The sequence below is a fragment of the Monodon monoceros genome, unplaced genomic scaffold (genome assembly GCF_005190385.1).
Source record: "Monodon monoceros isolate NGI ecotype Baffin Bay Population unplaced genomic scaffold, NGI_Narwhal_1 Super_Scaffold_18, whole genome shotgun sequence".
Taxonomy (NCBI): domain Eukaryota; kingdom Metazoa; phylum Chordata; class Mammalia; order Artiodactyla; family Monodontidae; genus Monodon; species Monodon monoceros.
The window spans coordinates 30,053,420-30,070,221 of record NW_021703774.1 but is presented as its reverse complement, the minus strand read 5'-3'; the positions used below and the strand labels follow the sequence as shown (position 1 = coordinate 30,070,221).

Sequence of the window (16,802 nt, the reverse complement as noted above, 5' to 3'; positions counted from 1 at the left end):
CTAACCTAAGCCATATTCTGTTAAAATTTTCAACGTTTTCAAGAGACTTATACTCATCAGGAATCATGTAACCATTTGGGGGCCAGGAGGATAGGAGGAGGCTGATTCTCCTTTTGCCTCCAACTTCTAGTATTATGTCATAAATTTGGAAAACACAGCAAGAGAGAACAAGCCGTTGTAACTAAATTAGCTAAAGAATCGATCATTAATGCCTTCAAAAGCTGTTGGGAATTACTAGCCGCCTCTTCTATTTGCTTAACTCGGGAAAACTGATTCTGACAGGTGGGAGGGATGACTGCTCACCAAAGGATTTGCAGAAACTGGTATTTTATTATTTTCTACTGTAATCAAAACAAAACTGTCAATCAACCAGTTATTTTTTTCTTTTATAGCAAAATGGCTTTACAGCCAGTTAGTTGTGCTGTGAAACTACTTGTGGCAAAGGTGTTTATGATGAAAATACCCAGAACCTTTCTAACAGTCTCTCCTTAGCCAAGTTATTTAACTTCTCTGAACTTTACTTATCTTTGTAAGGACAATAATATATAAAAGAATACACCTAAAAAGTAAATATTTACTGAATATCAAGTATATTGTAAGCACTCAATAAATGCCGGTAGTTCCTATGATAGTGGTTATGACCAAAACATTGATATTCTTATAAGCATTGGAGCTGGAGCTGTCACTTAACACATAATGTTCTCCTTTGCAACATGAGATACAGGACTAAAATCCAGGTCTCTTTACTACCAGAATATATATACTTTTTGCACTATTCTAGACAGGGTTGAAGAATATTTACATTTAAATATGGGAATGTCTGATGTTGTAAATATTCACTTTAAACCAAATAAAATTTAAATTGAGAGTGTCTTGGACTCTGGAATCCATGCTGAGTCTCCATGCTGAAACCCATCTAAGCTAGTAAATGACAGCAAAGTAATTACACTGAGTGTTCTTTCCACTGCCAATGAATCGAAAAGTGGAATTTGTTGTGGATGTACCTGAATGCCTGGGACATCAGCTGTCCTATGAGAAGTCATTACATTTGCTGAGTATCTACTATCTTCCAGACACTGAATCTACAGAGGATTCAAATTGAAATGAGAAATTATTCTTGTTCTCCAAGTGCTTACAGCCACTAGTAAGAATCATAGCACATGCTCACCGAGGACAAAATGTCAGGTAAAATAAACTCCATGAAGACGAACATAGTGCTAGGAAAACCCAAAGAAAGGAATGATTAATACAGGCTGGCTCGGGGATGCCAATAGGGTAGGATGAGGGTAAGGACAGGACAGCTCTCTATCCTAGAATTTCTAGGAGGTGAAAAATGGAAGCCCTTCAAAGTATGTTCAGAGAGAGAGGGAAATGAAGACAAACCCAGATGGTATCATCAGGATAAAAAGGCAGAGCAAAATGGTATAACTCGAACATCGTGCACTGATTCATCATTTCACAAAACACATACAGACCAGCAATTCAGTCATCAAGATTTATTCATTCTTGGAGAGAATGAAGGCTTTAGTATCATCCCAAATAAACGTCTATCTCTACAGTCAATTTTGATCTCCTCCCAAAAGAAAGCAATGCTAATCCATTAATTTAAAGAAGTAAAGCTCCACTTTGATAGGCTTTTCTTTAGCAACCTATCATTTCTAAGATTTTAGGAAAAAACTCACCAATGAGCAAAATTAAGCTTTTCAGACCTGTTGCTTTAAAGAGAAGTCAATATTTGTGAAAATTTTCAGAGTAGGTAACTAATAAATGAAAAGTTAATATGTCTGCATCATTTAAATCTCCCAAAACAAATTTGCAAGATTGCCTCTATCACTATTTTATTCATTCACTAAGAGTCCAGATGACACAATTAGCTGGGTATTGACATTATGATAATAAAGAAGCTAGTTAAGAAAGTCAAAACATGATTTATTAAAGGAAAAAAATCAATATCAGTGTGTAATGATCTTAAGTTCCAATGGTACTATATGAAAAGAACAATTAACATGCATTCATCTCTCTAAAAGATTTCAATTTCATATGTTTAGTTACTTGTGAGGAATGAAAGATAGGACACATTAAAGAGTGTTAAAATCTATAAGGCACCTTAAGAATGTGGGAAATGATCATCAATTAATGAAAGTAATAGGTATTCAACAAATACCTTTTAAGGAGATACTAAAATAACCTTGTGCCAGATGCTACAGAGCCTCCAGCACAGGTAATTACCCCTGGTCTTGCAACAGATTAACTAACTAGGAGGAAAGAGAACGTATAAACCTGGGCCTAATCCAGGCCTCTGAAGGTGGTAATAAAAGTAATAATATTATTGGTATTAACTACAGTAATTTTTCCATTTATTGCTAATTTCCTGTGTGCCACACACAGATATATTGAATTTCCCAGTAACATCAACATCAAAAAATAAGAATAAACCCCAAGTATCCCATTTTTTCTTGCTCATCTCTTGGGCATGCATTATCTATATTTATCTAACCCTTTTGAACTGTTTATATTTTTAACACATGACCAGTAACAACTTCTACTTTTCATTACCTAGGCTTCCTTTTCAATCAGTCAAATTTTCAATCGAATTTTTTCAAACTGTTAAATCTGCCTTGAGGTTAGATTAAAAAATGGCATGAAATAGCTCTAATTCTGAGGAGCTGATATTCATACGGTTCTAAATACGGGTAGGATAGTTTCCTATTTCTGTCCAATTTCCTCCTATGTTATACTCAACACCTTATTCAAGACCTCAGTGGGGTCTTGTTGATCACAGGAGCACAACGGAGCAGCAACTTTAGGGACTAGGCTATTGGTGACCCTCTAGCTCCTTTCATGGGTCTTAAATATTAGTGCTGAACCTGCCCCAGACTTGACTTTGCATTATTTTTTATAAATGTATTATTTTCTATTTGGCTAAATTTTCTCTCTCTTGATAACTTTCCAGAAAGTTCTTCACATATCCTGGTGTTCTCATCTTTGATTTTTGTTTTCTTTCATGGTTTGGGTTTTTACTTTTTGGAACAATTTGGCATCATCTGTAAATCTGAAGAGTCCAGATGCCTAAAGATAATATTTAAATTCTAAGATAAAATTCAACACAAGTTGGGATTCCCCAGACTTACAGACAGTTGTTTGTTTATGACTGCACTCTGTTTTCTGCCTTTTATCAACATATTGTTCCTTAACCATGCCAAAATACTCTCAACACTGCCATGTACAGTTCTTCTTTGTAAAAATGTAGTAGTGGTTTTTGGAAATTCTAAAAAAAGTACATCAATTGCCCTTTTTCCCCAAGTCCAAAAAATAAGCTACAATATTAGTGAGCCTCAATATTTCTCCATAGAACCTTGGCTACATGTTTGTGCATTCACCCTGTGTTTATCTATGAACCCTGTCAGATTCCCAGGTAGGAATGAGAGAACTAGAAGTTCATCATAGTTCTTAGAGTCTTTTCCAGACAGCTCCTTAAGGATAGAAATCTGCTATTCTGTAGGCACAATGATTTTTGTCAAGTAAATTACATATTTCGGCTATTGATAATGATTTACTCTTGAGTTGTGTTCATAATCTTAAGTAAAAAGGCCCATCTCCAGAGATTTATTTACAGCTGTTGGTCATACAACAATAAAATGATTCAGTTGTGTTGGAAAGAGTCTTTGCCCTAGGAAGAACATATAGGGAGAAACCATGTTCTGAGTAAAGGATAAGGTAATAGAACTACTCTAGAAAACCAACACAGTTGGTAGTCAGAGAGGACTCTTATCTGTAGAATTTTGACAGACATATTTATGTATTTGAACAGACTTTCCCTCTCTGGAATGAAGTTATTTGGAGGGCAAAATCCAATCCAATCCCAATAATATTCACTTAAAATACAAAATAGCAAATTCAGATGTCCAAAAAGCACTCCAGAGAAACAGCACCACCATCTACAGTTACCCTGAAAGAGAAAAATAGTTCCTGGGTCTAATTGGAGTGGCTACAAAGAAAACTAAAGGTGAAATCAAAGCATTAAGGTATTCCTGAATTTTTACCATTTCTTCTAACATTCTGGTGAAAACAAGAGCTTGCTTTTTATCTTGGTCAAATCAAATTGATTCAACCACATTTTAAAATAAGTCATTTATCTACAAATACAGTGAAAGCCCAATACATAGCTAACCTTATCATTTTCCCAGTAGTATTTAGCTATAGAAAAAGAATTATCTAGAACAAATGCCAGAGAGTCCAAGTAGCTAGATTAGAATTCTTTACTATTTCTAATCACTTCATGGTGCTATTTTACAATAAGAGTGACAACCAAAATGGGGTGAAGAATCTTTCACAGCAAAGATAATTTAAATACCTGTTTGATTATGTGACAGTTCAGCTTCCCCTCTGTTCCTCAGTTTGGCTGATTGTGTAGTTACCATGTGCCAGTTGTTTTGTGACTTTGTCAGAGAGGTATGTCAAGAAGATGACAAAGAAAGGACTGGCTTTTGGCAAATGTTTATGTTTCTTGCAAATCTAGTTAAAATTTTTTGTTTTCTCCAAGAATTTATTTTTTCAGAATTGAACTTTAAGAACTGCCAATATTTTTAGATATTTTTTCTTTCTTATTTATTGCTTATAAATTTCCTCTTTAGATTCTTGAATTACCAATGGGATATTATAAAAGCAAAATATTACAAGCATGATTCATGCCAAAATATTTTACAATTGTTTTAAAAGCAATCTACTTCTCTCTGAATTTCTGTAGAACCCATGCTAAGCCATTCCAATGACAGATGAAAAATATTTCACAGTAAGATGTCAGTTTCAGAAAAGAGCATCTTAGACTCTTAGAAATATCTTAGAATTACTTAGACAGTCTTACAGTCTCCAGAGAAAAATATTCCATAATATTTATTTCTAATTTTATTGTCCTTAAGTTAACTCCAGATGTAATCAGGTTTAAGTCATAAGGCACCCTGAAAGCTGTTCTCAAAAACTTTAGATGCAAAATATGTACTTATTAAACTTGCATTCAGCCAGTCCATATCACCAAGCTTTTTCCTTTTCTTTCTTACCGGTGCAGCTACCCACAAGATAACTTTAAGCCTATACAGATCATTTCTCCATGACACTAATAAACATTCATACAACCTTTGGAAGAATAAAAGATAAGAGGCAGGACATATTCAAATTATTTCATTTAAAAGCAACTTAATTTTTAAGCTCATATATACTGCTGAGTTTCACATACATGCCTGAAAAGAACAAGGCCTCACAGAGAACAGTATACCCTCTTAGAGGACCAAAATAATAATAAAATATGAATAATGATTCATTATCCAGTAATATGAAATATAATAATTCCTATTTCCATGTAATTGGAGTAGCTCAGCATGTTACTGGTTAGGGCTTCCTTTGTTATTAAACTTGCTGAGAGTAAGAATAGAACACAGAGGGAAAAAATGGCCTGAGTGGATTCTAGAGAATTAAAGATGCTTTCTTGAGCCTAAGACTTGAGGCTAAAGTCTCAACAGAGTACTATTTAGTCTTAAAAAAGAAGGAAATCCTGCCTTTTGTGACAACATGGGTGAACCTGGAGGACATTATGCCAACTAATATAAGCCAGACACAGAAGGACAAATACTGCATGACACCTCATATATATGAGGAATATAAAACAGTCAAACTCATAAAAGCAGAGAGTAGAATAGTGGTTTCCAAGTGCTGGGAGATGGGGAAGTGGGGACATATTAGTCAAAGGGTACAACTTTCAGTTACACAAGATGTAAAAGTTATAGAGATCTCCTGTACAGCATAGTGCCTATAGTTAACAAACTGTATTGCATACTTTAAAATCTGCTAAAATGGTAGCTCTTATGTTAAATGTTCTTACCCAAAATTAATTAATTAAGGCAGAAGCAAATTTTATGGGATGATGGATATGCTCATGGCATGGATAGTGGTGATGATTTCACCTGTTTATACTTATCTCCAAACTCGTCAAGTTGAATACATTAAATGTACAGAGGTTTTTATTTTAATCATACCTCAATAAAGTAGTTTTAGAAAAAAAGACTTAAGGCTAGCCAAACCCACACATCATAAGGACGATTAAATAACTCTTCTGACTATAAATTTTGCTCTTGCCAATTGGTGGCAAGCCATTTTTATGAGAGCATGTTAAAAGTGATCAGTTCAGATGAAGAATGGAAATAAGTTGGAAAAGAACAGTAACAAAAAGATGCAACTCCTTAAGTATCGATGCGCTCGTGATGGAGAATGTCCTCAAGCTATTAAGACAAAAGACAGAAATATATGAAATGCAGGAATGGCTGACTTACAACCCCCAATTTATTTCTGACCATTTTAATGAAAACCTACACCATTTATAAAGAACTGAGAAGAGCGGTCAGATTTATTTCCTGCGGTGGCTTATCTGGAAACACAGTAACTTCCCAGTCAATCCACTGAAGAAAATTAACCTCATACAATGGGTAAAGGCTTATTTCACCATGATCTAGAATAAGTGAAATACTGAATGTCCAGAATATGAAAACATTCAAATGCCCACCACTGATTTCATTTCTTGAACTTGAGGGGGTTCAGTCATATAAAACCAATGGAACTGCCTAAGCTATCTCACAAGTTGAGAAGGCAATTCTGGGGGAAAACAAGGTTGTGATTGGACATTGTCCTACCCAAGGACATCTCCTATCCCATAGTTCAAGAGATCAACATGGAGTGTTCATCCAAAGATTTTTCATCTGATGTTGGGACCATAGAAACCAGGAGGCTGAAATTAACAACTCCAAAACCAAAATAATTAGAGAAGTCTTGGATGTTTAGCTGGAAGAAAGCATTTATCAGGAGGTGGGGAAAAATAAACAAACAAAAAATTTCCAAAGCCCAAACCACTGTTAGTTATATTATCTATGTAATAGCCATGATACTGGGTTTGGATCTCAGATGTTGTGAGAGGATGGAATTGCATCATCATGTTCTTAATACAGCTGTTTTCCCCTGAGGTAGATATGAACATTACTTGGCCACCATGACATGTGTATTATATATGGGTGCTGCCTGGTAGAGCTGGATAGTTTCCATCCCTCCACATAACTGTTAACATCCCTCAATCTTAGAGGTTGAAGAGGCTCTTGGCTTGGAGTAAAGGAGCTAGAAGGAACTAGATTCTTCTTTATAATCCCTTCTCCCTCCCACAAGAGAAACAAATCAAAACAAAACCAAAACAAGAAAAAACCATTAGACAAACTGGGGTGGGCTTGATTGAGGCCAGACTGCAGAAGAAATAATCAGGGCCCTTGAAGGGAAACAGAAAGCTCTGCACAAACACGTTGGCCACTGCACCCAGTAAAAATTGAGTGCTGGCCTGGAACCCAGTCTGGCCCTGCTGCCCTACTTAAGGCAGTACCTCTTAAACTTTAGAGTTAAAATTGTGATTCAGATTTAGTAGGTCTGGAGTGGGCCCAGATACTGTATTTCTAATAAATTCCCAGGTGATGTTGATATTCTTGGTTCATGGACCATGCTTTGTTCATCAAGGCTTTAGGGAGCATAAATGGGTAACCTGAAAGAGCTAGATCAACAGTATTTGAGACAGTTTTTCCCTTGTGAAATGGTCCATAACAAAATAGACTCCTTTCCCCAACAATCACACTACCTTCCTCTCACACATTACATCACTCATCACAGTTGGTTTCTGATTGAAGTAAGGGCCTAAAGTTAGTAGGTCCCTTGTTTCATTAGCAGCTCTGAAGTAGAACATGAAAAAGAGAAAGAAGAAGCAGAAAGAGGCAGGAAAGTAAGCAGTGGGTAGCAAGTCAGGCCACAAAAGAATACAGGGATTAATCCCAAATCACCATAAGAAATAGCAGGAGAAGAAAATTACTAAAAAAGACCAAAAACTGCTAGTAAAGTAGATGGAGATTCAGACCATTATAATTTGGGAATATTAATACAAATAGGTTGGTGAAATACTAGACATAATACTAGACATACAAATTAAATCTACAGCAAAGCATCTAATTGAACCTGTGAGGCAGAGAGCTCCTAAAAGTTTCTAGAAAACACTGAATGATAATTAGAAACTAATTACAGTAATATGAAAATTGTCATTGATATTCTCTTTATTTCACAGCTAACATTGTTGGTTTATGTTAATGAACATTAAAATAATAACAGGCACTTCATGGTTCAATCTCATTCTTACTTTTTAATTAAGACCTTAATATTGTCAATCAAGAGTTCTTCCAATACAATGCTATATTGGAATTGTATTGGAGGTATTATTACTTGAAGAACTCAACCAAAATTTTAGATTTACCATTAGAGCAGGTAACTCTAACTTGAAGCTCAGCTTAAACTGATGGGCAATCCTTTTGAGTTCAGCCGTTAAATTCCTGAATTAAAACGCCTCTGTATCGGCTATGCACTATTTAATTGACCACAGCTCCCAGTTCAGAAGGGCAACCTAGTGAATTTATTTGCCTGGATTGTGAATGCATTTCAGTTTACAACCCCAGTATTGAAGTATTTTAAAGAGATAAGTTCTCTTTTTCATTGGTTGACAAAATACAAGTAGTTTTCATACTTGTGTTTAGAGGTAAAGTTAACTCTCTGAGTTATTGATGGCAAGGAGCTTAATACTTACTCGAGGATACAGGACATATAAAAAAATAACTATAAGGCAAGGTGGGGCATAATAATTACTAACAGGGAGGCAAAACAACAATAACAACAAGTCTTTTGAGAGAACAGAGAACAAAACTCAGGATAGTTTTCTCCAAAGAGCTCTCTGAGCTAGCTGCTGAAGAATGGACAGAATTTAATGGTCAGAATGACCTCGAAGTCTGGAAGTAGAATACTGAGGAAGGAAGAGATAAAGTCCCAGATATGGGAAAATATAAGGCATCATCAAGGAAGAACAAGAAACTGGAACAAAGTGGGACTGAAAGGCAGTAACAGGAAAAAGAGAATATGTTTTATTAGAGCAAAATGTCAGGCTACTGCAGCTCTTATCTGCTCCACTGCTTTCTCTCTTTCATCTGAGAGCAATGCAGCTATTAAACATCAACATCTGGGCCTACTTATTTGTGTTCTGGCCCTAATTATTACCATCGTACCAAGGCTGAAGGATTCCTGGTCATTGGTCTTCTTTTGATCCTTGTTCACAAGAAAGCATCACACAACTCTTGTTCATGAATTCCATCAAGCACCCTCCCCTCCACATGCTCAGCACCAGCCTCCTTACTCTCCTTACTGGCTGCGAAGGCTTTGGTCTTTCTGATTTTGTCTCTTCTCTAAGTCATGCCATCCAAGGACAGAGCACACCCGAGTCCCCAGAGCTTGGCCATTCACTGTCTCCTGGAGCCAGAGCACCTATTTCTAACTTATTATTATCCATTTTCTCTAGGGCTTCTCTAGTCACTTTCGACCAAATCTGTGGCGTTTCCCTATTTCTAATAATAATTCCTATATCTCACAATCACCCAATTAAAAAACAAAAACCATTGGTTCATGTCATCTTATATCCTATATACCTAGTTATTCACCAAATCCTCATGCTTTTTCCTCTCTATTCCTCCACTCCCTGGCTATCAGATCCTTAGCATTCAAATATTCCTACAAGAGCCTTATACCTATCACAGTGACAAGGACCCTTACTGAATATCAATTCACCCCAAGCACTTTCATCATAACATTCTCTGCAAAAATTGTAGGTATCTCCATATTTTCTGTTATATCAGAACTAGATTTTTTGGTTGGCTTTCAAAGACCCTAGACCCTCCTTATTTGACCCAACTCTATTTGTTCCCATCTATCCACCCTGTTCTTAGCAGTTTGGTCACTCCCAGTTTTGCATGCAGAATTGGTTGAGGTAGTAGTCTTGAGGCTGATATAATTCCTCATTTTTCAAACTCAGCTTATCACTGCTCTTCAGGAACCCTTTCTTGCCTCTTCTTTGATTTTTGTCACCTTCCTAACTTTTGTATATAATCTACAGCACACTGTTTCATACACCTATATTTTAATATATATATATTTTTTCTGTTATTTCACATTTGTTCATTATGTCTTTGCAACTACTTTTGGGTAAGGTCATGATTTTTTCTTTTTTTTGCTGTTTTGATTTGTTTTACTATCAAGTCAAGTATCCAACATGATGTTGAACATGACATAAATTTTTATAAGTAATTATTGAATAATGAGTTAGAGAGAGCGTCAATAGTAAATGACTAGAATAGATTTTACATAGTTATATGAAAAGTGCTGGAGAAAATAGTGTTACATTGAATGCAAACTTACCAGAGAAGACACTAGGTATCTTGGAAAGAAAGCTTTTGACGGTACGAATAGGAATTCCATTTTTTTCATCTTGCATGCGTGCTATGACGTCTTCCATCTAAATAACAATAATAAAATAATTAAAACGTTTTAAAAGTTGAACTTTTTGAGAAAAATCAGTCCTCATAAGAATTTTGTATACCTGTTTTCCCTAAGAATAATGCCATATTCTTGTCTTTCTATATTTTGTCACATTAATATTTTCAGTTCGGTTAAAAGATGATTGAGAAAACAGAAAGAAAGGTGGCTATTTCAGAGTTCATTAAGCTTAAGAAGAATTTTGTGCTTGGAATATTGCTTCTCTCCTGGTTTCACATTCTTTGGTTATAAATGATCAGAAAACATTGTGATAACAAGATCCACATTTCATTAATGCTATCTCTACTGAAGTCAGTGCAAAAGAAAATAGAAGACTTAAAAGCATCAATTTGGGGCTTCCCTGGTGGCGCAGTGGTTGAGAGTCCGCCTGCCGATGCAGGGGACACGGGTTCGCGCCCCAGTCCAGGAGGATCTCACATGCCGCAGAGCGGCTGGGCCCGTGAGCGTCTGGAGCCTGTGCTCCACAACAGGAGAGGCCACAACAGTGAGAGGCCCGCGTACCACAAAAAAAAAAACAGCACTGACTGTCAGCAACTGCTTCTTCTCTTGCCCAGGCATTTACTAAACTGACATATGAAATCTACATGCATGCACACACATGTACAAAAGTAATAAAATGAATGTCACACCATAGCCTTTTGCTAATTTAGTACCTTCCAATGTATGTATCTTCCTTTCAATCTGATTAGTACATTCTCTTTTGTTTTTGAAAATTTTTCAGTTTTAAATGGCTTTGCTTTACCAAGTCTAATGTGGAACTTAGTTCTGAATAACATTCATTCAAATCACAGCTTCAGACTTTTGTATGTGCTTCTAAGCCTGTGGCACATATATACACACAAATATACACAAGTTGTATCGATAGTATGAAACTCAAAATCTATTATTTACTCATCTCACAAGCAGTTACTTATGACTGATTCTAGACCAGACTTACAGAGGGCACTACGGATGTGAATATGAATATAATACACTTGCTGCCTTCAAAAAATTCAGTCAATATTGAAAACAATGGGTGAGTAGTGAAATTTGAGTAAGGTTTGTAGTTAGTTAATAGTGTAGTACCAATATCAATTTCCCATTTTTGAAAATTATGTTATCATTATATAAGATGATGAAATTAGAGGAAGCTGAATAAAGGGCATACAGGGACTTCTAAGATTGTTGCATCTTTTCTGTAAATCTGAAATTATTTCAAAATAAAAAGTTTTAAAAAATCACAGTCTAAATGTTGTATCAAGTAATCATCAATCAACACGGCTTCAGAACAGTTTTCAATGAAGAGATCTTATTTGCCTGGATAAGTATTTTCAGATTTATTAACATGAGAAACTAAGATGTGGGAAAATGGGTTTCAGATCTTCTCATTATCATTCATGACACTTTGAGCAAGCTAAGCAACTTCTCTAAGGTTTCGTTTCCTCATGTGTAAAATGTATATAATAATATTTATAACAACTATTCCACAACCTTTGTAGGGTTGGGTTGGGGTGGGAGGAGTACAGTATTTTATTAAATGATACAGCATATATAAAACATCACACACAGACAATAAATATTGGACTTCAGATGTCTACACACACCGCACCCCTGATACTTTGAGCTGCATATTCTCCACTCCTTATGTTCCTTTTCCATGTGGAGGGAGCACCATTAGCCTAATTCTCCTGCCTCTCTCTGTTCCCTAACTCACTCCACTCTGGGGAGCTGCGCTGACTTATCAGGTAAAAGAGTTGGGAATGAGAAATTGGCCTACAGAGCCCATCCCTTTCCTGTAGGGAAGCCCATATCCAAATCTGCTGATGTGGAGAGGCCTACCCCAGTGGGTGAGTAGTCTGTTAAGGACTGGATTTTAGGATTAAGTCTCCTGTGTTCACAAACACTCTTCAATATAATAGCTTTGTCAGCGATCAAGGTGATACCGTGACCTCTAACTGCTTTACTCTTTGGTTGTGATATTCAGTGGGTTCAGAATTCAGCTAGGAAAGGAAGTCTGTTTTTTTTTAATCAGACCCCCCAAAGACCCCAACAATATTCAGTTCTTCACATGTAATAAAATATTTCATCCAATTATAGAAACATGAAAAAATATACACTTTTATGGCTTTATTTTGTTGTTGCTTGTCCTTCATTTACTTGACACAATGCTGAGAAATGAGGAATAAGCTGCTTTGCCTTGCCTAGTATCAGCCTGTAAACCCTTTTATCATCAGCTTAATGGTTTAAACTAGGCCAGCTTAGATGGACATGGAAACCTCTCTGACTCCCACTTTAATCACCTAAGCTCCCTGGATGTGACAATCATCACCTCTGGCTGGGTGCTGAATTAAGGTCCATCTCTCAGTTCGCTGGATCCCAAAGTAGCAAGGTTAGGAATCTGGGAATTAAAAGTGACCTCTGTGGTTGTATTTTAAAATCTTCAATGTTCCTGAGCCATAAGTTCCACAGCAGAAAAAAATTTTAAACTCCATGTAAAAATAGGATTTGTGTTCTAGATTGAAAATGTGATCATCAAAATGTATTCAGCTGTTTTTATCTTAATTCAGATATGATTTACACATGAACCTTATCATGACATAGAATAAGCAAACAAAACAACAAAACAAAACAAAAAAGACCCAATATAATCTAGTTTTTAAAAGCTAAAATCAGTCACAAAGGCCACATATAAAAAACACATCATTCTAAACTCATTTAAGCATTCACTCAGAGACTATTTTTATAATAAGCAGGTTTTAACATGCTTTATCATCTGCTTTCCGACTATAAGCAATGGAGAATGGATGAGGAGAATGCTAAAAGCAGACAAACTAAAAAGCAAGCTACACAGCAAGATACTAAAAAAGTAACTCTAATGAATATTAAAACTCTTTAGGGCGATTTAATTTAAGGCCAAAAGACTCAGATATCACGAGCATCCCAAAAGAAGATTATCTATCTACCTACCTATCTATCTACTTATCTATCTCTATCTATCTATCTATCTATCTATCTTCATAAGGATGATATTGAGTTATACAGGGTCAGAATGTGTTTTCACACTCATGAGCCTGTTTCTGAAGGTGAGGAGACTTTGAGCATGGGATAACATAACAGTAGACTATGGGCAGTAAAACGGGGCATGCCTTTGGTCACGGAGGCTCTCTCACAGTCTTATTTAATTAACCCTTAAAATAAAAAGTTAGAAGCAGGTGATTTGTAAGATTTCTTCTAGCTACAAAATTACTTAATCTGGAAATAATCATCAGTGTTCAGAACTGGGTAAGTTTTCTTACTTAAGTCAAAGAGTCAAATCTCAGTCAAAAACCGATGAGCTGATTAAATTGACCAGACCTTTTACAAATGCATTTGCTTCCAGCTGTCAACACATTTCAGTTTCAATCCAAACAGCAGAGTGATTATGAACATGCACTTAGGACTGTCAGATCTAAGTTTGGTCCTGGCTGTGCTACCTGCAAGCTGTATGAACAGGTAAGTTACTTTGTTACCCTAAGACTTAGCTTTCTCATTTTTTAATGGAAAAAAAGATAATAGTATACATATTATCAGGGGTGAAGAGTAATGAGACAATACTACTTAAATGTTTATCATAATGCTGCCATGAGACACCATGGAGGCTTGCTAATGCTCAAACATCCATTTCTTATTTTTAGAGATTTTACAGTTTGGAGCTCTACAAATCACCATTTCACAAGCCAGCCATGAATACTATAGGATGGCAGGCAATATGTAGGAGAACTAGTTACTCAATCAAAAGTCAGTACTGACTGCCTAAAAGTGTGGCCAGGATGGAGGAGTAGGAAGACCCTGAGCCCACCTCCTCCCATGGGCACACCAAAATTACAACTATTTACAGAGCAGCTATTGATGAGAACAACCTGAAGACTAGCAGAAAAGATCTTCCACAGCTATCGATATAAAGAAGGAATCACAATGAGAATGGTAGGAGAGGCGGAGGTGTAGTATAGTCAAGACTCATACTCTCAGGTAAGCTACCAAAACTCCCAAGGAAGAGAACCTCAAATGAGAGGATACTTAAAATTGCACAGGTTCTCCTCAAGAAGCTAGGGGTCCAAGCCCCATATCAGGCTCCCTGGCCGGGGGTCCTGCACCAGGAAGATGAGCTCCCAGAATTCATCTTTGAAGGCCAATGGGGCTTGTTTTCAGGAGAGCCAAAGGGCTGTGGGAAATACAGACCCCACTCTTAAAGGTCACACACAAAATCTCACATGTTCTGAGACTCAGAGCAGAAGCAGTAATTTGAAAGTAGCCTGGGTCAGACCCACTTGCTGATCTTAGAGAGCCTCCCAGAGAGGCAGGAGGAAAGTAGGACTCATCCTGGGGAAACAGACACCAGCGGCAGCTATTTTGGGGAACTTGTTCTACCACAAGGACACTGGAGCTGGCAAGTGCCATTTTGGAGTCCTCCCTCTACCTTATTAGCACCAGGACCAGACCCTCCAGCCAGCTGGTTGGCACTAGTCCTGGGACTGCCCCAGGCCCAGCAGGGGACACAGCATCACCCACCAGAAGGCAGGCAGCAGCCATAGGCCCCCATGAACAACCCCTGCAGACCCAGGAACTGGTCCCACTCCCGAGGAGGCTCAATACTTGGCCCTGCCCAGCAGTGGACTGGGCACTAGCCCCAGGAGCCGACCTTACCCACCAGTGAGACAGCACCAGTCTCTAGACACCCTGGGCCCCAGCCCAACCCCAAGTGAACACCAGCTCCAAGACACAATGAGCCATGCAGCCAGCAGTCCAGGGATCTGGCCCCAACCCCAGGGGCCAACAGCAACCTCTGACTCCCAGGACCACAAAGTCAGCCACCTCATATCCTGGCCCCACCCAGCAGCAGTTGACAGTCTCTGGGCTATGCAGGGCCAGGCAACCAACTAGTCTGGAGCCAGTCATGCCTACAAGTATGCCCACACTAGTTGGCCCTGCCACAACAGAAGGGCCCATGAAGCCCACATACAAGGCACCTCTACAGCATACAGTTCTGGTGAACAAAGGAGAGTGTGCTGCTGGACCCCATATGACATCTCAAGCATAAGGCCACATTTCCAAGATTGAGAAATGTAACTGACCTTCCTAATACACAGAAATAAAAACTGGGAATCAGGCAAAATGAAATGACAGACAGAAGAATATTTTTGAAACAAAAAAACAACATAAAGCCCAGAAGGAGAGTTAAGCAAAGTGGAGATAAGTAATCTACCCAATAAAGAGTTCATGATAATAATCATAAAGATGCTCAGAGAACTTGGGAGAAAAATGGGTAAACACAGTGAGAAGTTTAACAAAGATTTCGAAAATATAAATAAGAACAAAACAAAGCTAAAGAATACAATAACTAAAGTAAAAAATACACTAGAAGGAATCAAAAGTAGACCAGATGACACAGAGGAATGGGTCAGTGAACAGGAAGAGAGTAGTGCAAATCACCTAAGCTGAAAGGAAAAGAAAAAAAATTAGCACAGCTTAAGAAACCACTGGCAAAAATCAAGCATACTGATATTAGCATTATAGGGATCACAGAAGGAGAAAAAAGAGAGAGAAAGGAGCAGAGAACATATTTGAAGACATGATAGCTGAAAATTCATTAATCTGGGAAAGAAAACAGAAATCCATTACCAGGAAACACAGAGTCTAAAACAAAATCAACCCAAAGAGGACCATACCAAGACACACAGTAATTAAAAGAGCAAAAATTAAAGAGAGAATATTAAAAACAGCAAGGAAAAACCAACCAGTTACATACAAGGGAACTGCCATAAGACAATCAGCTGACTTTGCAGTGGAAACTCTGCAGGCCAGAAGTGATGACATGATATATTTAAAGTGATGAAAGGAAAAGACCTATAACAGAAACATCTACCCAGAAAGGCTATCATTCTGATTTTAAGGAGAAATAAAGTGTTTTACAGACAAGCAAAAGCTAAATGAGTTTAGCCCCACTAAACCGACTGGAAAAGAAATGTTAAAGGAATACATCTAAGCAGGAAATAAAAGACTACAACTAAAAGCATGAAAATTATGAAAAGAAAATTCTCATTGGTAAAAGGAAATATTCAATACAGGTGGTAGATCAACCATTATAAAGCCAGCAGGAAGGTGAAAAGACAAAAGCAGTAAAATCATCTATGTCCACAATAAGTAGTTAAAGGATACATAAAACAAAAATATTGTAAAATAGGATCTCAAAAATCATTAAATGTGTAAAAACTCAAGGTTGGTAAAATGTGTTTGACCTTAAGAGATCATCAACTCAATCACATATATGAACAGATTGCTATATACAAATGATCTGGTAAAGACAAACCAAAAATCTATAATAGATACACACGTACAATAAG

At 37.1% G+C, this 16,802-nt stretch overlaps 1 protein-coding gene across 5 annotated transcripts in view; it reads right to left on the bottom strand.

Annotated features, from left to right (window-relative positions):
- The window catches only part of RGS7 (regulator of G protein signaling 7), a 601,845-nt gene that overhangs the window by 290,964 nt on the left and 294,079 nt on the right, over positions 1–16,802 (bottom strand). For all 5 annotated transcript variants that reach the window (XM_029227539.1, XM_029227543.1, XM_029227541.1 and 2 more), the window contains exon 3: positions 10,306–10,402. In XM_029227539.1, the coding sequence (XP_029083372.1) occupies positions 10,306–10,402 (97 nt within the window). The remainder of the gene's footprint in view (positions 1–10,305; positions 10,403–16,802) is intronic.